The sequence below is a fragment of the Vipera berus genome (assembly GCF_964194415.1).
Source record: "Vipera berus genome assembly, chromosome: Z".
Lineage (NCBI taxonomy): Eukaryota > Metazoa > Chordata > Lepidosauria > Squamata > Viperidae > Vipera > Vipera berus.
In genome coordinates, this window is record NC_138205.1 from 3825798 (window position 1) to 3851089 (window position 25292).

The following is a 25292-nucleotide window of genomic DNA, read 5'->3' on the forward strand; positions in this document are numbered from 1 at the left end:
GCTTTCCCTTCCAGGGGAGGGGGGGGAAAAACTGCAATTCCCAGCATTCCGAGCTGTGCCGCTCGGAATGCTGGGCGTTGAAGTCCGCATCATTCCAAGAGGCTTAAGCTAGCGGGCCTTCTAGAGTTGGCGCAGCCCTCGGCCTTCGTTTTCGCTAATTCTCACCTATTTTTTTTCCCCCGTCGCTGCCCACTCACAATTACATCTCCACCTCATCCCCTCACCCCGGGCACCCCAAAACCAGCTTCTTGGCCAGTTGCCAAGTCTGAGCGACACTGCTTTTGACACTCACATTCAGGTGCTGGGCAGACCATGCCCAGAGGGGGTGGGGGGGTGCTTGGGGGGGGGTCTCTCTCTCACTGGGGCAGTGGAGAAGAGGAGGACCTCTGCGTCCCAGGGGGGATTCCCTTGCTGCCGTAATATTCCACCACCTGTTTGGGGACTTCAGCCAAAACGGTCCTGGCGAGAGCGTTGGGGGGGGCCTGGGAGGAAAAGAAAGAAGAGGGGGGAGGGGGGAGGGAGGAAAGAATGAGAGAAGGAAGGGAGGGAGGGAGGGAGGGAGGGAGGGAGGGAGGAAGGAAGGAAGGAAGGAAGGAAGGAAGGAAGGAAGGAAGGAAGGAAGGAAGGAAGGAAGGAGACAAGGTGAAGGGAGGGAGGGACCAAGGAAGGGAGTAGAAAAAAGGAAGGAAAGATATAGGAGGGTGGGAGGAAGGAAGGAAGGAAGGGAGGGAGGGAGGGAGGGAGGGAGGGAGGAAGGAAGGAAGGAAGGAAGGAAGGAGACAAGGTGAAGGGAGGGAGGGACCGAGGAAGGGAGTAGAAAAAAGGAAGGAAAGATATAGGAGGGTGGGAGGAAGGAAGGAAGGAAGGGAGGGAGGGAGGAAGGAAGGAAGGAAGGAAGGAAGGAAGGAAGGAAGGAAGGAAGGAAGGAAGGAAGGAAGGAGATAAGGTGAAGGAAGGGAGTGAGGGACCGAGGAAGGGAGTAGAAAAAAGGAAGGAAAGATATAGGAGGGTGGGAGGAAGGAAGGAAGGAAGGGAGGGAGGAAGGAAGGAAGGAAGGAAGGAAGGAAGGAAGGAAGGAAGGAAGGAAGGAAGGAAACAAGGTGAAGGAAGGGAGTGAGGGACCGAGGAAGGAAGTAGAAAAAAGGAAGGAAAGATATAGGAGGGTGGGAGGAAGGAGGGAAAGAAGGAAGGAAGAAGGAGAGTGGTAGAAGGAAGGAAGGGAGGGAGGATGAGAGGAAGAAGACAGAGAAGGAAGGAATGGGGGAAAGTGGCAGAGAAAAGGAGGGAAGGAAGCAAGGAGGGAAGGTGAGGGAAGGCAGCGAGGGAACGAGGAAGGAAGTAGAAAAAAATAAAGGAAAGATAAAGGAGGGAGGGAGGAAGGAAGGAAGGAGGGTGGCAGAAGGAAGGAAGGAAGGAGGAGGGAAGGAAGAAGACGGAGAAGGAAGGAAGGGAGGAAGGTGACAGAGAAGGAAGGAGACGAGGTGAAAGAAGGGAAGGAGGGAGGGAGGAAAGAAGGAAGTAGGAAAAGGAAGGAAAGGTAAAGGAGGGAGGGAGGGAGGATGGAAGGAAGAAGACAAGGAAGAAAGGAAGGGAGGAAGGTGACAGAGAGAAGGAAGGAAGGAAGGAAGGGACAAACTGAGAAAGAAGGCCTGTCTAGGCAGACATTCAAGGCCCAAAGCGGCCCTTGAGCCCCTCCTGAGGGCCGGTGCCTTCCAGCTCCCTCACCCCCCCCCACCCACCCCCCGAAAGCAGAGCCTGGCACCCACACTCCCCCCTCACCTTCTTGAACTCCCTGACGGGCACAAACTGCACGATGTCCCGCACCGCCCTGCCTTCCTCCGTCTCCAGCATCCCTCGGTCCCCGTTCAGCTCCCGCATGTCGGAGAAGTCGGCGTTCCCGATGCCCACGATGATGATGGAGAGAGGCAGACGGGAGGCCCGCACCACGGCGTCGCAGGCCTCGGGCATGTCGCTCACCACCCCGTCGGTCAGGATGAGCAGCACCCGGTACTTCTGCAAAAGAGGGGGACGGGGCGGAGAGGGTATCAAGAGCCAGGAGGGGGACACGAGGTGAGACCCCCCCACCCCCGGCTCTTTGGCAGGAGGGGAGGGGGGGTCTCAGGTGTTTCCTTCGCCCCCCCTCCCGTACCGTGGGCATGCCACTTTTTTCCTCCTCGGCTGCAGGCCCGGCCACCTTGCCGATGATGGGGGCCACGTTGGTGGGGCCGTAGAGCTCGATCTGGGGCAGGCAGCGCTTGTAAGCCTCGATCACGCCCAGAATCTCTGCCAGGGAAGGAAAGAAAGCGAGACTGCAGACCGGGTGGTTTCTCTGGGCCACGTGTGTGTGTGCATGCGAGTGTGGCTATGTGCATAATTTGTTTTATTTTTGTCACGTTTATGCAGGTTATGTTTGGGGGGGTAACTCTCTGAGAGCTGTAGGAAACAAAAGCTCCTTTTAATGTAGGCTGATGAGCGTACGTTTAAAGTGACAATAAAATCTTTCTTTCTTTCTTTCTTTCTTTCTCTCTCTCCCTCCCGATTTCCTTTTTAAAATTCTCCTTTTCCTTTCCCACAAATTCCTTCCTTCCTTCTTTCCTCCCTCCCTCCCTTAATATTTCCTTTTAAAATTCTCCTTTTCCTTCCTTCCTCCCTCCCTTAATATTTCCTCTTTTTAAAATTCTCCTTTTCCTTCCTTCCTTCCTTCCTTCCTTCCTTCCTTCCTTCCTTCCTTCCTTCCTTCCTTCCTTCCTTCCTCCCTCCCTCCCTCCCTTAATATTTCCTTTTAAAATTCTCCTTTTCCTTCCTTCCTCCATCCCTCCCTCCCTCCCTCCCTATTTCCTCTTTTTAAAATTCTCCCCTCCCTCCCTCCCTCCCTCCCTCCCTCCCTCCCTCCCTCCCTCCCTCCCTTCCTTCCTTCCTTCCTTCCTTCCTTCCTTCCTTCCTTCCTTCCTTCCTTCCTTCCACCTAACTCCATCAAGTGACTCTATTATTGCCAGGGTTTTCAATCCCCCAAATCTTTCTTTAAAAAAAAAAGCACCAGGAATTCCACTGAAAAATCACAATTCTTCCTTACTTTCACATTCGGGGTTCTCCGGATCAAAGTTGATGGCGAAATCGTGAGACACCTGTCCGAAGGAACAAAAACAAAAACAAACAGGAACGAGGATTCGAACCCGGAGCACAAAAGCTGTGGGGAAACGATTCAGTTTAATCAGGTCTCAGGATTCTTACCTCGAAATCGGGAGGGATTCTCGCTCCGAAGCCAAAGGCCGGGAACCGTTTATCGCTGGAAGACAAACAAAAAACAAAAAAAACCCACACTGTTTCAGTTTTCCATCCGGACAGGTGGCAGGGGGATTCTGGGAGTTGTAGTTTCGAGGTGCCAGGCGCACACCTATCCCGTACCTGTCGTAGTCCTGGCAGATTTCGCCCACGGATGACAAAGTTTTCAGGTATTCGTTCGGCTCTCGGGGGCTGATGAAATGGAGCGAATGTTCACTTCTGGGGTCCCCGTTGGAGGCTGTGAAGTCAATGGCTACCTGGGCAAGGGAGAGAGGGAGCCAGCGGTGTAGCCTAGTGGTTAGAGCACCGGATTCGTACCAGGCGTCTTGAGAATTTTCCGATACTCATTTAAGGCGCAAAGCTCTCTGAGCAAAAGTTGCTGGGAATCTGAAAAGAGAAGCTGGAGGAATCTTAGCTCATTGTTAGGAGTGTTTGTGAGTGTTAAACGGGCGGCAGCCAGAAAAGCTAACACAATTCTGGTGTGGGAAGTCAGTCCCCCCCCACCAGAGAAGGAAGTATTAAAAGGGCAGAAAAATATATTTCCTCAAAGAGGCAGAAAAGCGTGCCCAGTTTTTCTTAATAGGCCCAAGTCTCCTCCAAGCAGAAACCAGATCTGTAGAAATGCAGATGTGATCATCCATTCAGGAAGATTGGAGCCCTCCAGCTAGAAGATTAAGAAGACAAAGACACCTAAAATCTACATAGGTAAAGGTAAAGGTTCCCCCGCACATGCGTGCTAGTCGTTTCCGACTCTAGGGGCCGGTGCTCATCTCCGTTTCAAAGCCGAAGAGCCGGCGCTTGTCCGAGGACGTCTCCGTGGTCACGTGGCCGGCATGACTAGACGCCAAAGGCGCACGGAACGCTGTTACCTTCCCACCGGAGTGGTCCCTATTTTTCTACTTGCATTTTTACGTCCTTTCGAACTGCTAGGTTGGCAGAAGCTGGGACACATAACAGGCGCTCACTCTGTTACGCGGCACTCGGGATTCGACCCGCCAAACTGCCGACCTTCTGATCGACAAGCTCAGCGTCCTAACCCACTGAGCCACCGCATCCCTTAAAATCTACATACCCCACCCAAACTCTTCAGGCAGGACAGGACAGAGGCCAAAGGGACCCAGGTCAAAATACATGACACAAGAAATAGCCTCCAACAGGAACAGGAAGCAGCTCCAAACAAAAGGCTCCAGAGGGTATAAAAACCCACTCCCTACATGTGCTCACTCTCTCTTTTTTCTTCCAGAGCCATCTTCTTGTCTGCCTCTCCTCTTTCGCTAAACTGCAACCATCTTTCTAAATTAGTCGCCGTGTTGTTTATACCCAGCTTGGACTGGACCATGATGAAGACTTTTCCTTCAACACTTTTTTTAAAAAAATCCCATTTATATCCCGCCCTTCTCCGAAGACTCAGGGCGGCTTACAATCTAAGAAGCAAAAATCAATGTGCTTAGCAGTAGCCTTCATTCTATGTATATGCCTGCTTAGTAGGGCTTTCGCCCACCCCCACCCCCAGCGGCATTTTTACAAAGTCAGCTTAATTGCCCCCAACAATCTGGGTCCTCATTTTACCTACCTCGGAAGGATGGAAGGCTGAGTCAACCTTGAGCCTGGTGGGACTCGAACTTGCACTAATTGCAAACAGCTGGTGTTACTTAAGGAGGCATTAGCCCACTGCTCCACCAAGGCTCTTGCTTGTGTAAACAGAGGCATAGGATCAAAATCACACGAAGCGTTAGCACCACTTTACAAAGCCTTTAGTAAGGCCACACCTGGAATCCTGCATCCAGTTTTGGTCCCCACGTCGCCAAAAAAAACAAAAAAAAAGATGTTGAGTCTTTGGTAAAAAGTGCATAGAGGAGCAAGTAAGATTATTTAAAGGCCTGGAGACTAAAACATAGGAAGGACGGTTGCACGATTTGGGTTTGGCCAGTCTAGACAAAAGAAGGACTTGGAGGGGGGGACGACATGATAGCAGTATTCCAAGTATTTGAAGGGCTGCCACAAAGAAAGGGGGGGGGTGTCAACTTATTTTCCAAAGCACCAGAAAGCAGGACAAGAAGCAACGGATGGAAACTAATCAAGGAGAGAAGCAACCTGGGATTAAGGAGAAACTTCCTGACAGTGAGGACAATTAACCAGTGGAACAGCCTGCCACCAGAAATCGTGGGTGCTCCATCACTGGAGATTTTGAAGAAGAGACTAGACAATCATTTGTCTGAGATGGTCTAGGGTCTCCTGTTTGAGCAGGGGGCTGGACTAGAAGACCTCCAAGGTCCCTTCCAGATCTATTCTGATTGATTGATTGATTGATAGGTTAGGGCCAAACAGATCCAGATCTAAGGGAACTAATAATAATAGTAACAACAACTTGCACCTAAACATCGGCAAGAGGAAAGAGATGGTGTTAGACTTCCGGAGAAAAAAGGAAGAACCTGCCCCACTTTACATCGGGGAGGACTGTGTAGAGAGAGTTTCCTCCTTTAAATTTCTGGGAGTCTACCTCTGCGAAGATCTGACCTGGAAAGTTAACACAACCCAGGTGGCTAGAAAGGCCCAAGAGAGGCTTCACTTTCTTAGGGTCTTGCGGAAGAACAGGGTAGAACAACGGCTAATGACCCTCTTTTACCGGTCTACTATAGAGAGCGTCCTCTCGTACGGTATTGTGGTTTGGTATGCTGTTCTGACAGCCGCGGACAGGAAAGTATTACAGAGGGTGGTGAGCACAGCACAAGACATTGTGGGCTGTTCCCTGACACCACTGGATGACCTCGCCAGGGCTCGTTGCCTTGGAAGAGTGAGGAAAATTCTCAGGGATGACTCACACCCTGGACGGTATCTCTTTACTCTCCTACCATCCGGTAGGAGATATAGGAGTATAGCCAGTCGTACCAACAGGCTGAAAAATAGCTTTTATCCGTGGGCTGTTAGGCTTTTAAATGGGACATAATCTTATGCAGGATTGACTTGGGAGGCCGGTGTGTGGTGTAGTTGGTTCACATAGTGTGGTGGGATGGAGGGTTTGTTGTCACTGTGTGTTGGGGGGAGAGAGCATGGGGGGGGAGGCTCAGCTAATCTCAATGTACACATGTTGTACTTTGACAATAAAAGGTTAATAATAATAATAATAATAATAATAATAATAATAATAATAATAATAATAATAATAATAATAAGAAGAAGAAGAAGAAGAAGAAGAAGTAGTTGGAAGGGACCTTGGAGGTCATCTAGTCCAACCCCCTGATAAGGCAGGAAACCCTATACCATTTCAGACAAATGGCTGTCCAGTCTCTTCTTAAAAACCTCCAGTGTTGGAGCATTCACCACTTCTGGTGGCAGGTTGTTCCACTGGTTAGTTGTTCTAACTGTCAGGAAGTTTCTCCTTAGTTCTAGGTCGTTTCTCTCCTTGATGAGTTTCCATCCGTTGCTTCTTCTCCTGCCTTCAGGCGCTTTGGAGAAGAGCTTGACTCCTTCTTCTTTGGGGCAGCCCCTGAGATAGTGGAAGACTGCTATCATGTCACCCCTCGTCCTTCTCTTCATTAAACTACACATACCCAATTCTACTTGAGGTTTACTCCAGATCTGGACAAATGTACCAAAGAAAGCCTAATACTAAAGCAAGGGTCTTCCAACTTGGCCCTTTGATGATGACAGTCCTCATTCAGCAACTGTCCAAAGGGACAACGGCAGTGAAAAAAGTGACTTTCGACCATTTTTCACACTTAACGACCGTCGCAGCATTTCCCCCCCCCCACATGGTCAGGTGATCAAAATTTGGACGCTTGTCAACTGACTCGTATTTATGTCGGTTGCAGCATCCCAGGTGTGTGTGTGTGTGTGTCACGTGATTCCTCCCTTTGCGACCTTTCCTGACAAGCCAAGTCAATGGGGGAAGCCGGTTTCATTTAACGACCGTGTGACTCGCTTAATAATCGCTTAGCAGTGATGCACTTAACAACCGTAGCAGGAAAGGTCATAAAAGGGGATCAAAATGCCTGCATTAAATCATAATGGGGACAGTTGAACAATACATGCAAGTGATCAATCGATCTATCAAATAAATAGACAGTCAACAGCCTGCTTAAAGATCCTACCTCTCTCTCTCTTAATTCTTAATTCTAAAACTTACCGTGAAGGAGATTTGCAAACCACCCATGATGTAATCCAGGAAGGTGTGGACTTTCTCCATCTGCGGAGAGACAATGATGGTTAGGCTGAGGGCTGCGACGGTTAGCCATCATCAGAATCTTGGCTTTCTGCTTCTTCTTCTTCTTCGGAGGCCCGATATATTCATACCGACACCCCACAAGGCTACAAGGCTCACCTTGCACTGAGTGAGAACAATATATCCAGAATTTTTGTAGTGTTTCTTCTTTTCTTGATACTTGGGGTTAATACATTCCCATTTCACCTGCCAAGAAAAAAAAAAGGAAATGAGGTTATAATGCATATTTTTTGCCTTTTGCTGTTCTGGATAGAAGATCCAGATAAGGAAAAGCAGGGATTTTTTTTATTTTTTCCAACTAACCCCAACATTAAAACACTTCTTAAAATTTAGGTTTTTCCCCCCTAAAATATGTAAATTCTTAAAGGTCAATTTCCCCCCACCCCCCGCAATATAAATTACTGATGGTATGCAGATAGTCCTCGGCTTATGACCATTATTAAACAAACTCAGCATGGGAAAAATGCTTTATGACTTGTCCTCGCACTTACGACCACCCGGGTCCCATGATTGTGATTTGGGCACTTAGCAACTGACTCGCGTTTATTTTTATTTATTTATTTTATAAAGTTTCATTGATTTTTTTAAAAAACAGAATTCAATAGCAACCGTTCAACAAAAACGTGTTGCCTGAGTATCTTATTCACTAATACAAATAAAATTCCTAATCCCTAAATCTTTTCTCTAACCATTGATAAAATAGGTCCCAACTTTGAAAATATTCTGTTTCTCCTTTTTCTTTCAACCTTAAAGTAACTCTGTCTGTTTCCGCACAGTCTAGTATTTTTTTTAAAAAAATATTTCTTCTTCTGGTGGTGTTTCTTCGTTCTTCCAATATTGTGCAAATATAATTCTTGCCGCTGTTATCATGTGTAAAATCAAGTATGTACTTTGCTTATCAAATTTTTCTGGCATTATACCTAGTAAAAAAAAAATTAGGTTTGTAGTCTATGTGTTTCTCTTAGATTTTTTCCTAACCATGTGTGAATTTTTGTCCAATATTTCCTTGCTTTAACACATGTGCACCACGTATGATAATAAGTACCTGGCTTATGCTTAGATTTCCAACATTACTCTGACATATTTTTAAAACATTTTTGCTAAGCTTGTTGGTGGCAAGGGCCATCTATAGAACATTTTGTATAAGTTTTATATAAGTTTTATATGACTGACTCATGTTTACGACCAGTCGCAGAGTCCTGCAGTCACATGCTTGCAAATTGTGACCTTTTTTTTTTTTTGCTGTTTTCTGGCCAAAGCCAGCAAAAAAAATGTCCATTAGGGGAAGCTGTTCGTGTTTAACGAACATGTGATTCGTTTAACGGCCACATGTTTTACTTAATGACCCCCGTGATTCGCTTTATGGTAAAAATGGTAAATAATAATAATAATAATAATAATAATAATAATAATAATAATAATAATAATAATAATAATAATAATAATAATAATAATAATAATAATAATAAGTTGTTGGAAGGGACCTTGGAGGTCATCTAGTCCAACCCCCTGCTCAGGCAGGAAACCCTATACCATTTCAGGCAAACGGCTGTAGTAAAATCGAGTCCTGTCACATCCAGATTTACAATTTCACCAAATTATGGGAGAGATTCCAGTCCGAAGCATAACTCAAGGACTACCTGGATCTATTTTACCCTAATCCCATGGGTGGTGAAAACTCAGCCACCGAATTCATGGTCCTTCCATCATTTTAATTCTTTCAGATTTCTCTTCCCCCCCCCTGTCTTCTTCTAAGCTTGGCCAAGTGTTAAAACTCTGAAGTTTGAAGTCAAACCTAGCACAGCGCTGAACTTTAGCACAGCGTTGCTAAAGTATCTCCTTTCACAAGGGCCAAACTCCCAGAGTGAGTTTTCCATCTTAAAAAAAATAATAATAAAAAAAGCAGGCTTTTTAATTTTTTTTTTAATTAACGAAGTGGATAAGCAGATAAAAGCTGGATCTTTTTTTTAAAAAAAATTAAATGAAGGAAAAGGCTGCAGCGCTAAAAGAGAGCGTTAAAACGTACAGCAGAGTTTGGTTTGCTAAAATCCACTTCTAGTCATTTCACTTAAGGTCTGTTAAGGATAAGGTGAAGGGGAGCTTCAGTTCAGGCCCAGAATTCCACCCCCACCCCTCATATTGGCCGTTGTTGGGAACGCTGGGAAGTGAAATCCACACAGTGACACAAGTGGACCTGGCCATCTCCCTCTCCTTCCTTCCTTCCTTCCTTCCTTCCTTCCTTCCTTCCTTCCTTCCTTCCTTCCTTCCTTCCTTCCTTCCTTCCTTTCTCTTTCTCTTTCTTTGTCACTATTTCTCTATCTTCCTTCCTTCCTTTCTCTTTCTCTTTCTTTGTCACTATTTCTCTACCTACCTTCCTTCCTTCCTTCCTTCCTTCCTTCCTTCCTTCCTTTCTCTTTCTCTTTCTTTGTCACTATTTCTCTATCTTCCTTCCTTCCTTCCTTTCTCTTTCTCTTTCTTTGTCACTATTTCTCTATCTTCCTTCCTTCCTTCCTTTCTCTTTCTCTTTCTTTGTCACTATTTCTCTATCTTCCTTCCTTCCTTCCTTCCTTCCTTCCTTCCTTCCTTCCTTCCTTCCTTCCTTCCTTTCTCTTTCTCTTTCTTTGTCACTATTTCTCTATCTTCCTTCCTTCCTTCCTTTCTCTTTCTCTTTCTTTGTCACTATTTCTCTACCTACCTTCCTTCCTTCCTTCCTTCCTTCCTTCCTTTCTCTTTCTCTTTCTTTGTCACTATTTCTCTATTCCTTCCTTCCTTCCTCATTTCCTTCCTTCCTCCTTCCCTCCCTTTTACCTTTGATCCATTGCCCCTTCCCTGCCTCCCTTCCTTCCCTCCTTCCTTCTCTTTCTTTTTCTTCCTTCCTTCCTTCCTCCCTTTCTCTCTTCCTCCACCCTCCCTCCCTCCCGTCTTTTCCTCCGTTCCTTTCTTCCTCTCTCCTTTTTCTTTCTTTCCTCCCTCCCTCCCTCTTACCTTTGATCCATTGCCCCTTCCCCTCTCTCTTCCTCCCTTCCTCTCTTCTTTCCTCCCTTCCCTCCATCCATCCTTCCTTCTCTCTCTCTCTCTTTCTTTTTTTCTCCCTCCCTCCGTCTCCTTCTCCATTACCTCTTCTCCGGAAGACGCCTTCAGCATCTCTTGAAAACTTGTGTTGAATTCCCCAATGTAATCATGTTTCCCACTGGAGTCGTGATCGTAAACCACACACTGGAAAAGAAAATGGCCAAGTGACAGAGCCAGAAATACGGAGGAGAATTGCTCTGCCTGGTTCCTTCCGAAAAAATCCAATTAAAAGGCAGGCAGACCCTGATTTGCCTGGGATTTTTTTCCCCCTCCAGGAGCAGAGAAATAAAACAGTTGGAAAATTGGTTCTGCTACTCAATCGCTTCGTAGGTTTCCTAATTGTTCACTGTAATTTGAGATTATTTCCAGATCTAAAGCAGTGTTTATCCAACTTGCCAAGTTTAAGCTGTATGGACTTCAATTCCCAGAATTCCCCAGCCAGCACAGCTGGGGAATTCTGGGAATTGAAGTCCACCCGGCTTAAACTTGTCCAGTTTAAGAAACATGGATTTAAATCCTTTTATATTGATGTCTAGAACTAAACAGACTTTTTTTCCCCCCACCACGGTCTTTTTTTTAAAATCCCATTTATATCCCGCCCTTCTCCGAAGACTCAGGGCGGCTTACAATCTAAGAAGCACAAATCAATGTGCTTAGCAATAGCCTTCATTCTATGTATATGCCTGCTTATTAGGGCTTTCACACACACCCCCAAGCGGCATTATTACAAAGTCAGCTTAATTGCCCCCAACAATCTGGGTCCTCATTTTACCTACCTCGGAAGGATGGAAGGCTGAGTCAACCTTGAGCCTGGTGGGACTCGAACCTGCACTAATTGCAGGCATCTGGTGTTACTTAAGGAGGCATTAGCCCACTGCTCCACCAAGGCTTTGATGTAGCCAAGACTTTCGAAATCAATATTCCGCACTCAATTCATCCCCCCCTCTCTTAATTTTCTTTCTTTCTTTCTTTTAATACGGCTCGGAAGAAGCCTACCCGTATAGGCCTGTCGGGATCACAACTGCACAGCGATTGCAAAGAAATTCGGAACGGTTGCCAGCGAGGGCTCAAGTTGTTCTTCACCACCTAGGGCACAAAACGATGGGAGAGAGATTTTCAAAAAAAGGTTAACCCCAAGAAATTGTCATTTTTTTTATCCCTAAACCATGTGTGTGTGTGTGTGTGTATGTCTGTCTGTCTGTCTATCTATGTCTGTCTGTCTGTCTGTCTGTCTGTCTATCTATCTATCTATCTATCTATCTATCTATCTATCATCTATCTATCGTCTATCTATGTCTGTCTATCTATCTATCTATCTATCTATCTATCTATCTATCTATCATCTATCTATCTATCATCTATCTATCGTCTATCTATGTCTGTCTATCTATCTATCTATCTATCTATCTATCTATCTATCTATCTATCTATCTATCTATCTATCTATCTATCTATTATCTATCTATCGTCTATCTATGTCTGTCTATCTATCTATCTATCTATCTATCTATCTATCTATCTATCTATCTATCTATCTGTCTGTCTGTCTCTGTCTGTATCTATCTATCCCTATCTATCTATCTATCTATCTATCTATCTATCTATCTATCTATCTATCTATCTATCTATCTATCTATCTATCTATCTATCTATCTGTCTCTGTCTGTATCTATCTATCTGTCTCTGTCTGTATCTATCTATCTATCTATCTATCTATCTATCTATCTATCTATCTATCTATCTATCTATCTATCTATCTATCTATCTATCTATCTATCTATCTCTGTCTCTATCTATGTCTCTATGTCTCTATGTCTCTATGTCTCTATCTATCTATCTATCTATCTATCTATCTATCTATCTATCTATCTGTCTCTGTCTGTCTGTCTGTCTGTCTCTATATCTATCTATCTATCTATCTATCTATCTATCTATCTATCTATCTATCTATCTATCTATCTATCTATCTATCTATCTATCTATCTCTATCTTCTATCTATCTATGTCTCTCTATGTCTATCTGTCTGTCTGTCATTCTCTCTCTCTCTAAGTTTATTTTATTTATTTATTTAGTTTCTTAATTACATTTCTTTGCTGGCCATCTCGTTTCGAAACGATGCTGGGCGTCTTGCAACACTAAAAGCCTTGAAATAATAAAAGACGAGTAATTCTAAAACCTTAACAGGATTGGACGTATCCATTCGGATAGCCGGTTAACCGATCAGCCGGCTCAGAGGCTTGCAAAGCGTCTCCTTGCTGCCTTTCAGCTTCCTTCCAGCCCGTTTAAATTTGTTATGTCTCCATTTCCCCCCCACACTGTTTTTTTTTTATATATAAAAAATCCCTCCCATCAAACTCTACAGAGGGGCCCCATAATATCCTCACCTCTGTCCTCCAGGCCAGATTCTCCGACTCGCCACTGCCCATCTTATATATTTCCAGGAAAGGATCGGATTTGCTGAAGAAATCCTGCGGAACAGGTTGTTTTTTTTTAGAGAGTAATTTTTTCACGAAACGCTCCATGGCGCTACAGCGAAGGAGCCATAAGGTTGACACTCCCGGGAGCCGATCACAACAATCCAGATTGGGTATCACACCAGCTGCTCTCCCACGGAGGTCCTTTAAGGTCCTCCAACACACCCTTGCCCTTTTTTCCAGGTAGTCCTCGACTTACGACATTTGAGCCCAAGATTTCTGTCGCAAAGCTTGCTAAGTCAGCTTTGCCCCGTTTCGGGACCTTGCTTGCCACCGTTGTGAAACGCAGCCCTTGTTCCCCTAATCACACGGTTGTGAAGAGAACCTGGCTCCCCCATGGACTTTGCTTGAGCCCAGGGCCGTCATAAAGACGTGCCCGTCGCCAAGGGTCTGACGGGGGTCTTAAGTCTGAGAAACGGTCCTCGCTCACTTTTTTTCCGCCGCCGTTGCAGCTTCAAATAGTCACTAAATGAATCGTTTTAAGTCGAGTTCTACCTGTACTTCTACTCGGGGGTCAGGGAAAGCCAAGCACACGCCAGCGTCACGTCGTGCTCATTTCAGGAGGGCTGGGACACCGTGTTGCACCCGGCGGTGCGGAAAAATAAAATGCATTTTTTAAAAAATCCTGCAGAGAGCAGGTTTTCTCCAAATGAGCCCAGCCTCGCTGGGCAATCCTCAGGGGGAAAAAAGGCCTGTCAGATTAAATGGGGCATCTACAAACTGATGCAGCTCCGTCGCATCAGCGGCTCACAACCTTGCGAAAAGAAGGGGAAAAAAAGATGGCTGGACGAACCACAGCGGCGTGGAAATGAAGGTGGAGAAGATGGACAGGTGAGAAAAAGCCATTTGCTATCTGATAATCCTGTTTAAGGGGATCGAAACCATGCAGTGTTTTTCGACCTGGAGCCTTTTAAGAGGGGTGGACTTCAACTCCCAGAATTCCCCAGCCAGCGATGCTGGCTGGGGAATTCTGGGAGTTGAAGTCCACCCCTCTTAAAGGGCTCCAGGTTGAAAAACACTGATCTGAAAAAGTTTCTGAACGTGGGCAGTATTTAGCATGATGGGTTAACCATTTTAAAACGGGTGGGCTTCAACTCCCAGAATTCCCCAGCCGGCATCTGTTAACTCCCCACTTTAGAATGAGAATAGAATAACGGAGTTGGAAGGGACCTTGGAGGTCTTCTAGTCCAACCCCTTGCTCAGGCAGGAGACCCTAGACCAGGGGTAGGCAACCTCGGCTCTTTTATGACTCATGGACTTCAACTCCCAGAATTCCTGAGCTGACAGAATTCCTCTCAGAATTCCTGAGCTGACTCAGGAATTCTGGGAGTTGAAGTCCATGAGTCATAAAAGAGCCGAGGTTGCCTACCCCTGCCCTAGACCATTTCAGACAAATGGTTGCCCAAGATCTTCTTAAAAAGGAGGAGGGGATAACAGAATTGGAAGGGACCTTGGAGGTCATCTAGTCCAACCCCCTGCTCAGGCAGGAAACCCTATACCATTTCAGACAAATGGTTGTCCAGTCTCATCCTAAAAACTTCCAGTGTTGGAGCATTCACAGCTTCTGGTGGTCGGTCGTTCTGGTTAATTGGTTCTAACTGTCGTTAACTGGTTAATTGGTTCTAACTGTTGTTAACTGGTTAATTGTTCTAACTGTCAGGAAATTCCTTCTCAGTTCCAGGTTGCTTCTCTCCTTGGTTAGTTTCCATCCGTTGCTTCTTGTGCTGCCCTCAGGTGATTTGGAGAATAGCTTTGACACGCACCCCTCTTTTTTGCGGCAGCCCCCTCAAATATTGGAAGACCGCTATCATTTCCCCCCTGGTCTTTCTCTTCATTAAAGATTATTCTTCCTTGTTTAAAAAGCAATTAATCATGAGGTAAATGTCTGGTTTAAAATGCCGCCAGTTTCTAGGCTACATAGCTCGCTTCCCAGGCAAAGAGTCCTGTGACACCCCAACCTTGGATATTATTCCTCTAGGATCCACTTCTCAATTTTTCCTTACCTTGTCATCCAGTTCTTGACCGCAAAATTCCAGTTGGACAAACTCGTTGGTGCGGGAGACCTCTTCGGCTTCAATCTGCCCACAAAAATGGCCCAGAAATTCATCTCAAGACAGCAAAATACCTCCAAGATAATCTGCCTACCCTTTTCTTGAAATACATGCAGCTAGTCCTCAAGTTACGACTGTAACTGGGGGCTGGAATTTCTGTCACTAAGCAAGGCTCAGTGTGAAGTAAGGCGGGCTCTGCATTTGTGAGCCATTTTGCCACTGGTTGTGAAGCGAATCATTGCAGTTGTTAAGTGAATCGCATGGTCGCTAAGCGAATCCAGCTTTCCCTCATTGGCTTGGCTTGTTGGAAGCCGGCTGGGAAGGTCACAAATGGGGAATCACGTGAGCCTGGGACAGTGCAGCCGTCGTAAGTACATGCCAGTTGCCAAGCATCCGAGTTTTGATCATGTGATCACGGGGATGCTGCAATGGTCATAAGTATGAGGACCGATTGTAAGCTTCTTTTTTTCAGATCTGTGGTAACTTTTAATGGCCGAAACGAATTGTTGTAATTGGAGACTATTTGTATTCTCTTTACTACTAAACTCTTCTTGTTGATATTTATTTCACTAAAACAACTTAATATATTCTAAAGACATTACTCATTCTAACTAAGCATCCCCCATCAATTCAATTCTCCCACCCTATATTTGAAATCTCTGGGGCTTAAATTCCTGCAAACCAAGAGCTGACGGTCATTAGATGAGACGAGCTCAAATCCCTATTTTTCCTGTGAAGCACACAGCCCATGCCACCTTATAAGGTTGTGGTGCAGATGAGATAGAACAAGAAAGGCAGGTTGAAAATATTTGCAAAATTACAGTAAGAATCTGCTCTCCTGTTTTCAAAAGCCAGAAGAGACAACTCTTGTAAGTAAGCCAAACTGCACACTGAGGGAAAAAAAAGCTAAATGTTGATTACCAGAGGACGACACTGGTGGGATCAAGGTCAGCTTCTCCTAGCTGTTATGGGACCTAATGGTCCCAACGCATCTTAGCTTCCAATTAAAATAAATTTTCGCCCGTGGTTCTAGACCACATGAAACCCAAATTGTGTTTCTGATCAGATCATGCTGTTTCCATCACTCCTACAATTCCTCGCATTAGGCCATGTTCCCTGCCTTCCCACCCCCCCACCCCGAATTATGCTTGGTTTCTCCCTTTGTCCTTCTCTAAAATTAAGATTATTTCTCATTTCTCTTTCTCCTGCCCCTTCCCCTGGATTTATGTACCGTGATGATTGAATTCTCCAAAATCTCTCCATTTAGCAATGCCAGCTGCTTGGTAACCTTGGTCTGGGAAACAATCTGGAGATGAAAAAATAGAATTAATGTTTGGATGGATGAATTAATGGATGGATGGATGGATGGATGGATGACTAGCAAGATAGGAAAATGGTGATAGATAGATAGATAGATAGATAGATAGATAGATAGATAGATAGATAGATAGATAGATGATAGATAGAAAGAAGATGGATAGATAGAGATAGAGATAGATAGACAGATAGACAGAGACAGACACATAGATAAAAGGCAGATAGATGATAGATAGATAGATAGATAGATAGATAGATAGATAGATAGATAGATAGATAGACAGACAGATAGATGGATAGAAAGAAAGAAGATGGATAGATATAGAGATAGATAGATAGATAAAGACACATAGATAAAAGGCAGATAGATGATTGATAGATAGATAGACAGACAGATAGAAGATGGATAGATAGAGATAGATAGATAGACAGACAGACAGAGACAGACATGGATAGATAAAAGGCAGATAGATGATAGATAGATAAATAGATAGAAGATGGATCGATAACTGATAGACACATAGATAAAAGGCAGATAGGTAGATAGGTAGATAAATGATATAGATAGATAGATAGATAGATAGATAGATAGATAGATAGATAGATAGATAGACAGACAGACAGATAGATAGATAAAGATAGAAAGACAGAAGGAATGATAGATGATAGATTGAGTGATACACAGATGATAGACAATTGATAAATGGACGTACATAGGGAGATGATAGATGATAGATGAATAGGCGACAGACAGACAGACAGACAGACAGACTGAGAAAGAGATTAAGGACAGAGAGAGAGAGGGAGGGAGGGAGGGCTGGTGGTGGGTGAGATGGATGGACGGACAGATGGACAGGCAGAGGCCCCTCCTACCTGCCCGAGGGAGCATTCGGTGAGGCCAATCAACCTCCCAGCCTCACAGCAAAGTTCGGGATCACCTGGTTCCTCAGCGTCAAACACCTGGAATCTCAGATTCTGCATCTCCTCAAAGAAGTAATCCAGGGCGAAGACGTGGGCAAAAACGGGGTTCCGGGACCCGTGCAGGACTTCCGACTGCCCCACCTGGGGAAGGAAAGGAGAGGGTGTGTGTGTGTGTGTGTGTGTGTGTGTGCGCGCGCGAGGAAGCCCAGAAAGAGTATCCTACTTGGGAGAAAAGTCGGAAGATGTTTCCGGCAAGTATTGGAGGTTTGATTTGGCTGCACTTTTGTAAAGAGGAATATCGCATTTCTGGGGTTCTTTATTTTTATTTTTTGTTGTCTGATGCTTATATTCTTGCAAAACAGTGCTCTTTCTCAACCTTAGCCACTTTAAGGCAAGTGGACTTCAGCTCCCAGAATTCCCCAGCCAGCATGAAGGAGGGAAGGAGGGGGGGGATGGAGGAAGAAGGGAGAGAGGGAGTGAGAAAGAGAGGAAGAGAGAAAGGAAGGAAGGAAGGAAAGGAGGTAAGGAAGGAAGGAAGGAATGGAGGGGGAGAGGAAGGAAGGAAGAAGAGAGGAAGAAAGAAAATGAGGGAGGGAAGGAAGGAAGGAAGGAAAGGAGGGAGAGAGGAAGGAAGGAAGGGAGGAAGGAAGGAAAGGAGGGAGGTAAGGAAGGAAGGAAAGGAGGGAGAGAGGAAGGGAGGAAGGGAGGAAGGAAGGAAAGGAGGGAGGTAAGGAAGGAAGGAAGGAAAGGAGGGAGAGAGGAAGGGAGGAAGGGAGGAAGGAAGGAAAGGAGGGAGGTAAGGAAGGAAGGAAGGAAAGGAGGGATAGAGGAAGGAAGGAAGGGAGGGAGGAAGGAAAGGAGGGAAGTAAGGAAGGAAGAATGGAAAGGAGGGAGAGAGGAAGGAAGGAAGGAAGAGAGGAAGTGCTTTATCTAAGAAGCAGGCGAGACAGCAAGTTAACAATTTAACTTTTTATTCTGAACCAGGCGAAGAACAAGGGAACATGACAACTATTTATACTGACAGCTGCCGGCGGATCGACCAATCCCGGGTGAGTCTTCTCCCGCGCCGTGGTCTCCGCCAATCGGGTTCGTTTGGTTTTGACAGCTCGGAGCTGTCATCTGTAGCGCGTGTTGAGCTGTCACTTTTGGCGCTTGCGCGGTTTCGCCCGGCAGCTTTTGACAGCTGTCAAAAGCTGCCGCGGTTTTACCTCAGTTCTGTAACTTCTGTTTAACTAATGTAAATAACAATTAGTAATACACAACACCCCTTCCCCCTCCCTCTGATTGAGTTGATTTTACCCCAACTGTTTCTTCTTTGGTTTTCCCCATTCATAGTCTTTCAGGTATGTGGGAGGTTTCTTTAATCTCTCGGAGCGCCGGGGGGTAGCCTCGGTAGTATGTTCTGGTTCTCTTGGCGCCTCTTGGGTCGGTTCCGGGGGTGGGGGGTTTGGCTCTGCAGGATCTGCGTAAATTGGAGTGGGGTGTTGAACTGGTATGCTCCGATCAGGGGAGTCCTGTCGTGCCAGTCTTTTCGCCGGTGCTTCTGTCGGTATTTCGTCGTCACCCCTTCCCCCTATAGTTTGAGGACTGCGTTGGCGTAGTTGGTCTATGTGTCTGCGGATGTGTATATTTTGTCCGATGTCAATGATGTAAGACAAAGGGCCTGTTTGTTCGATGACCACCCCTTGTGTCCATTTGTTTCCTCCCCCGTAGTTTCTCGCCCAGACAGCTTGCCCAGTGGTGAGAGTTCTATGATGGAGGGGTAGGTCTGGGTCTGGAGGGGATCTGTCTGGGTGGAGACGGTCCAGTCTGGTGGTCAATCTTTTGCCCCAGCGAAGCTCTGCTGGGGACTTTCCGGTAGTTGTGCAAGGCGTGGTGTGTTGGGAGAGAAGAAATTGTGCCAGTCGTTGGTGCCAGTTGCCGGAGATGATCTTGCGCAGGGCCTCCTTGGTTGATTTTACCATCACCTCTGCCAAGCCGTTCGATGATGGGTGAAAGGGAGCCGAGGTGGTGTGCCTAATAGAGTTCGCCGTTGTGAAACTCTGGAATTCGTAGGAGGTAAATTGGGGCCCGTTATCGGAAACTATAACATCAGGGAGGCCGTGTGTGGCGAATAATCCCCTTAAAACTTGTATAGTGGCCGAGGAGGTTGTATTGGCTACCGGCGCCACTTCCAGCCATTTTGAAAAGCTGTCAACGACAATTAGGAATGATTGTCCCTGGAACGGACCTGCATAATCTATATGAATGCGGGACCAAGGTGACTTTGTCGTTTCCCATCTATGTACGGGCGCCTGTGGCTGAGCTGCTCTAACTAGCTGGCAGGAATAGCAGCCAGCTACGTGTGCCTCAATGTGTTTGTCTATACCCGGCCACCACACATAGCTCCTGGCCAGAGCCTTCATTTTGACGGTGCCCGGGTGCCCTTCGTGGAGGCTATCTAGCACCTTAAGCCTGTGTTTGTCAGGGATGATTACTCTGCAGCCCCATAAGAGACATCCCTGATGGGTGGATAATTCCTTTTGTTTTAAGAAGTAAGGTTGGAATTGTGGTTCCTGGGGTGCATATTGCCAGCCCGTTGTGACATAGCCTAGGACTCTGCCTAGGATTTTGTCTCCCGCGGTAGCTGCGGAGATATCTTTGACAGTTAAGGGGCATTCTGGCAGTTCTGAGATAGCCAGTATCCTTCCAGCTGGTGCTGGGTCTGGGTCAACAATTGGCTGCGGCAGTCTGCTCAGGCCGTCTGCATGGCCCATGGTTTTCCCTGGCCTGTATTCTAGTTTGTATGAATAGGCTGATAGAAATGTAGACCATCTCAGGATGCGGGGAGATAATATTTGTGGTGTTAGCCTGTTTACTGTAAAGAGTCCTAATAGGGGCTTATGGTCAGTATAAATAGTAAATGGTCGACCATACAGGTAATCATGAAATTTTTTTACGCTGGCCACTATAGCTAGAGCCTCTTTATCGATTTGAGCGTAATTCCGCTCAGGTTTTGACAGCGTTCTCGAATAGAACGCTACAGGGGTCTGTATTCCTTCTGTAGTTAAATGGCTTAGGACCGCTCCGATGCCGTACGGGGAGGCATCACAGGCGAGACATAAGGGCAGCTGTTCGTTAAAAAGGGCTACGGTTGTGCTGCTGGAGAGTAAGTTTTTTAGGAAGTTAAAACTTTTATCATGCTCAGGGGTCCACGTCCAGGGTTTGCCCTTGTCTAGTAATCTATGTAAGGGTTCTGCAATGGAGGCTTTATGCGGTAGGAAGGTGTGGTAAAAGTTGACTAACCCTAAGAAAGCCTGAAGTTCTTGTTTGTTTTTGGGGGTCGGTGCTGTTTTGATAGCTTTAATTTTTGTGTCCGTGGGGTGAATTCCCTTAGCGTCTATTTTAAACCCTAAGAACTCTGTTGAGGGCACCCCGATGGAGCATTTGTCTTTTTTTAATTTGAGACCAGCCTTCCTGAACCTTAGGAGTACCTTAGTTAGTTTGTCAGCCAGGTCATTTTCTGATTCCCCTGCAATTAGGACGTCATCAAAATATGGGCAGACCCCGGGGATTCCCTTAAGTGTTTTCTCCATGATTTCCTGGAAGATTCCCGGGGCTGCAGAGATGCCAAATTGAAGGCGGTTAATTTTGAATGCTCCCTTGTGGGTGACTATTGTTTGAGCCAAAGCAGTGTCAGGGGTGACAGGCAACTGTAAATACGCCTGCGCCAAGTCTAATTTGGCAAATATGGCGCCTGACTTAATGGCCGCCAGGATGTCTTTGACAGCCGGGACCGGGTAGGCATGTGCGTTTAAAGCGAGGTTGAGGGTCGCTTTATAATCGGCGCATAATCTTATTTGGCCGTTTGGTTTAACTGGGGTCACTATGGGTGTCTCCCACTCGGCCCCTTCTACCGGTTCGAGGACCCCTAAGTTTGTTAATCTGTCGAGCTCCGCTTCTATTTTTTCCCTTAAAGCGAAGGGAACCCTTCTGGCCTTGATTCTGACAGGCATCACATTTGGGTTCAGTTTAAGTGATACGGGCGGTCCCGTGTATTTCCCTAGTGAGCTGTCAAAAACGTCCGCGAATTGACGGCAGACGGATTCCAATTTTGACAGCTGAATGGCGTTGACACCTGTCAACGCTATTCCTAGTGCCTCAAACCAGTCTAATCCTAGCAGGCTTATTCTGTTTTCTTGGGTCACCAAAATAGGAAGGGATCCTTTAAATTTTTTGAACTCTACGGAGACGGAAGCTTTTCCCCGGAGTTTAATGGGCGTTTTCTGGAAGTCGGCTAGGCGGAGTTTAGTGGGTCTAAGGGCGGGTCCTTCCTTACTACGGTTACAAATGTCCCTGTACGTTTGCCAAGAGATTAGTGAGACGGAGGACCCAGAGTCCACCTCCATCTCACAGGGAATTCCCTGAATCCGGACGTCCACCTTAATTTTGGGCTTAAGGATGTTGTGGACTGTATGTTTCTCTGCCCTTCCCCTTACGTTAGACACTGGGGTTCTGGGGCTGTGCCTAGCTCTTAGTGTATGTGGGGCCATACCTTCGGCTGTCACCTCCAGGTCGTGCAGGTTTTCCCGGCTCCGGCTGCGGCATACGGCTTTGAGGTGACCTGTCTTCCCGCACCCGTGGCACTTGGCGCTGCGGAACCGGCACGTTGCCCTGGGGTGGCTTCCGCCGCAGCTGGCACATTTCGCCCTGTTATTCGGAAAATTGGGCCCCCTCTGATTGCTGGCAGGGCCCCCCCTGTAGTTGCGTTGCATCCTCAGTTTCTCGAACCGCCGTTGCACCGCGTCTATATCTGTGGGGCCGTCGTCGTCCTCAGAACCGCTGAACCTGCCGTCTTCCTGGTGCACGGACCCCCGTGGTCCGCTGTCCGGTACCCGTCGGTCGTCTCCGTGGCAGTCTTCGTATGCGATGACTTCTCTAGCCACATCGGTCATTGTCATTTCAGGCTTGGCGATCAGCTTCTTCCTCAGCCGTTCGTCCTTAAGCCCTATGACAATCTGGTCCCGGATTCGGTCTTCCAAATCCGGGAACCGGCACCGACGTGCGGCATGCCTGACCCTGGTTATGAAGTCATTTGCTGACTCGTCAGGAAGCTGGAGTTTCCGAGCGAAGTTCACTCTCCAGTAGAGTTCTGACTTGAGGGGCATGAAGTATTTACTCAGCCCCTCAGTAAGGTCTGCATAAGAGATGGTGGCGACCGGCTCCGGGGTGAAGATCCCCACAGCGGCATCATAAACGGCGGGGCCGCTGAGCCAGAGGAGGGCGGCCGCCTTGGCCCGGTCATCCGTTATCTTCTTGACTACCAGGTACCCTTCTACCTGGCCCAGATGCGATTCCCAGCCTTCTGGGTGGCGGGTATCGAATTCTCGAATGTGGCCGTGATTCGTCATGCTGTCTGTATTTGAGGTGCCGCTGCTTGCGTTGAATGGAAGTTTGACTTCCAGTGACTTCAGCAAGTGACCAGCTCGGCTAAGGGAAAAAAATCTCTTCTCCCCTTAGGTAGTGACTTCAGCTAAGCAAGCAGCATCCCACCTTCGTCGCCAGTGCTTTATCTAAGAAGCAGGCGAGACAGCAAGTTAACAATTTAACTTTTTATTCTGAACCAGGCGAAGAACAAGGGAACATGACAACTATTTATACTGACAGCTGCCGGCGGATCGACCAATCCCGGGTGAGTCTTCTCCCGCGCCGTGGTCTCCGCCAATCGGGTTCGTTTGGTTTTGACAGCTCGGAGCTGTCATCTGTAGCGCGTGTTGAGCTGTCACTTTTGGCGCTTGCGCGGTTTCGCCCGGCAGCTTTTGACAGCTGTCAAAAGCTGCCGCGGTTTTACCTCAGTTCTGTAACTTCTGTTTAACTAATGTAAATAACAATTAGTAATACACAACAGGAAGGAAGAAAATGAGGGAGGAAGGAAGGAAGGAAGGAAGGAAGGAAGGAAGGAAGGAAGGAAGGAAGGAAGGAAGGAAGGAAGGAAGGAAGGAAGGAAGGAAGGAAATATTCCCAGTCACTTCCAAGCGGCAATTAAGCCCTTCAATTTTCCTCTAACGCAACGGAACCATTTTAAGATGGGTGGACTTCAGCTCCCAGAATCCCCCAGCCAGCATGGAGGATGCCCAGATTTTTTATTTTTAAAAAGCCGTACCTCGTTCCACTGTCCATCGCTGAGCAACTGAATAATCAGACTCGGGTCAGGTTTAATGTTGGCTTCTCTGTCCGGCAGGCCCCAGCAGGAGACCCGTAGTTCGACCCGGGAGGCCCCCAAAGCCACAGGCTGGGAGTCGGCCCCTTCAGACATGACGGCAGCTAAAAGGAGGGAAGGAGAGGAGGGGTGAAACAGAGAGAGGGAAGGAGGGACAGGCCGGAGGACTGGAGTCCTCTGGGAGGTGGGATATCCCTGTGGGGAGAGGCTGACTGGCTGTGGATGATGTGAACAGTGATCCAGCAGATTTTAGAAGATGCCTGCTTTGGGAACCATTGTCCTAAAGTGATTTGCGTCAGGGTTAGGGTAGCAGCATTTTGAGATGGGAAGGGGAAGAGGGAAGGAAGGAAGGAAGGAAGGAAGGAAGGAAGGAAGGAAGGAAGGAAGGAAGGAAGGAAGGAAGGAAGGAAGAAGGGAAAGGAGGAAAAATGGAAGGGAGGGAGGAAAGGAAGGAAGGAAGGAAGTAACAAAAGAAGGAAGGAAGGAAGGAAGGAAGGAAGGAAGGAAGGAAGGAAGGAAGGAAAGGAGGAAAAAATGGAAGGGAGGGAAGGAAGGAAGGAAGGAAGGAAGGAACAAAAGAAGGAAGGAAGGAAGGAAGGAAGAAGGGAAAGGAGGAAAAATGGAAGGGAGGGAGGAAAGGAAGGAAGGAAGGAGGAAAAGGAGGAAAAATGGAAGGGAGGGAGGAAAGGAAGGAAAGAAGGAAGGAAGGAAGGAAGGAAGGAAGAAAGGAAGGAAAGGAGGAAAAATGGAAGGGAGGGAGGAAAGGAAGGGGAGGGAAGGGAGGGAGGAAGGAAAGGGAAAAGAGGAAGGAAGAAAAGAAAGCAGGCAGGAAGGAAGAAGAGAAGAAGGAGGGAAAGAAGGAAAAATGGAAGGGAGGGAGGAAAGGAGGGAAAGAAGGAAGGAAGGAAGGAAGGAAGGAAGGAAGGAGGGAAAGGAGGAAAAATGGAAGGGAGGGAGGAAAGGAAGGAAGGAAGCTAGGAAGGAAGGAAGGAAGGAAGGGAAAGGAGGAAAAATGGAAGGGAGGGAGGAAAGGAAGGGGAGGGAAGGGAGGGAGGGAGGAAGGAAAGGGAAAAGAGGAAGGAAGAAAAGAAAGCAGGCAGGAAGGAAGAAGAGAAGAAGGAGGGAAAGGAGGAAAAATGGAAGGGAGGGAGGAAAGCAAGAGGGGAAGGAAGGAAGGAAGGAAGGAAGGAAGGAAGGAAGGAAGGAAGGAAGGAAGGAAGGAGGAAGGAAGGAAGGGGTGACCCAACTGTTTGAAAGGATAAACCCAGCCTGGTGTCCCATTGATGCCAACCCCTGCCAGGGGCCGGGCACAGCCGGGGACGGAGAGAGGGGCTTGGATGGGGCTGGGAACTGGCATCCTGGCAGGGGGGGGGGCCTTCTTGGGACTCCTGCCCCGTGCAACCGTCCTCCCAGCTCCAGCAACGGGACAGGAAGCCGTGGGAGGCCAGCTGGCATCCCCACATTGGCACCTGCACTTGTGAGCCCGCAGGGTGCTGAGTCAGCTCCCTGGACTTTGATTTATGACAGGGGGGTTCGGAGCCAGGGCGGGGGGGGGGAGTCAGCTGCCCCCGGGGATGTGAGTCAGGTCAAATCCAGGATGCTCCAGCAGCAGAATTTTTTAAAAAAAATCTTTAAAGATGCCTTTTCCAATCTGGAGAACAGTCGGTTAAGATTTGAAGGGATGTAAGATGCTCAGTCTGAACCCAGTTAAGATTTCCTGGCATGGAACATGGTCAATAGGAACCCGGTTAAG

The 25292-nt window shown here is 47.1% G+C and overlaps 1 protein-coding gene across 1 annotated transcript; it reads right to left on the reverse strand.

The window, feature by feature from the left end:
* Nucleotides 1–356: 356 nt before the first annotated feature.
* LOC308677939 (copine-6-like) lies at nucleotides 357–23635 on the reverse strand (the record flags this gene model as incomplete). The annotated part of the gene is made up of 15 exons (XM_081344660.1): nucleotides 357–482; nucleotides 1780–2013; nucleotides 2150–2283; nucleotides 3074–3125; nucleotides 3232–3286; nucleotides 3406–3539; nucleotides 7409–7468; nucleotides 7604–7690; nucleotides 10622–10720; nucleotides 11573–11662; nucleotides 12962–13045; nucleotides 15055–15129; nucleotides 16334–16408; nucleotides 17293–17481; nucleotides 23483–23635. The coding sequence occupies 15 exons, from the start codon at nucleotides 23633–23635 to the stop codon at nucleotides 357–359; spliced, it is 1647 nt and encodes a 548-aa protein (XP_081200786.1).
* Between the last annotated feature and the right edge of the window lie 1657 nt (nucleotides 23636–25292).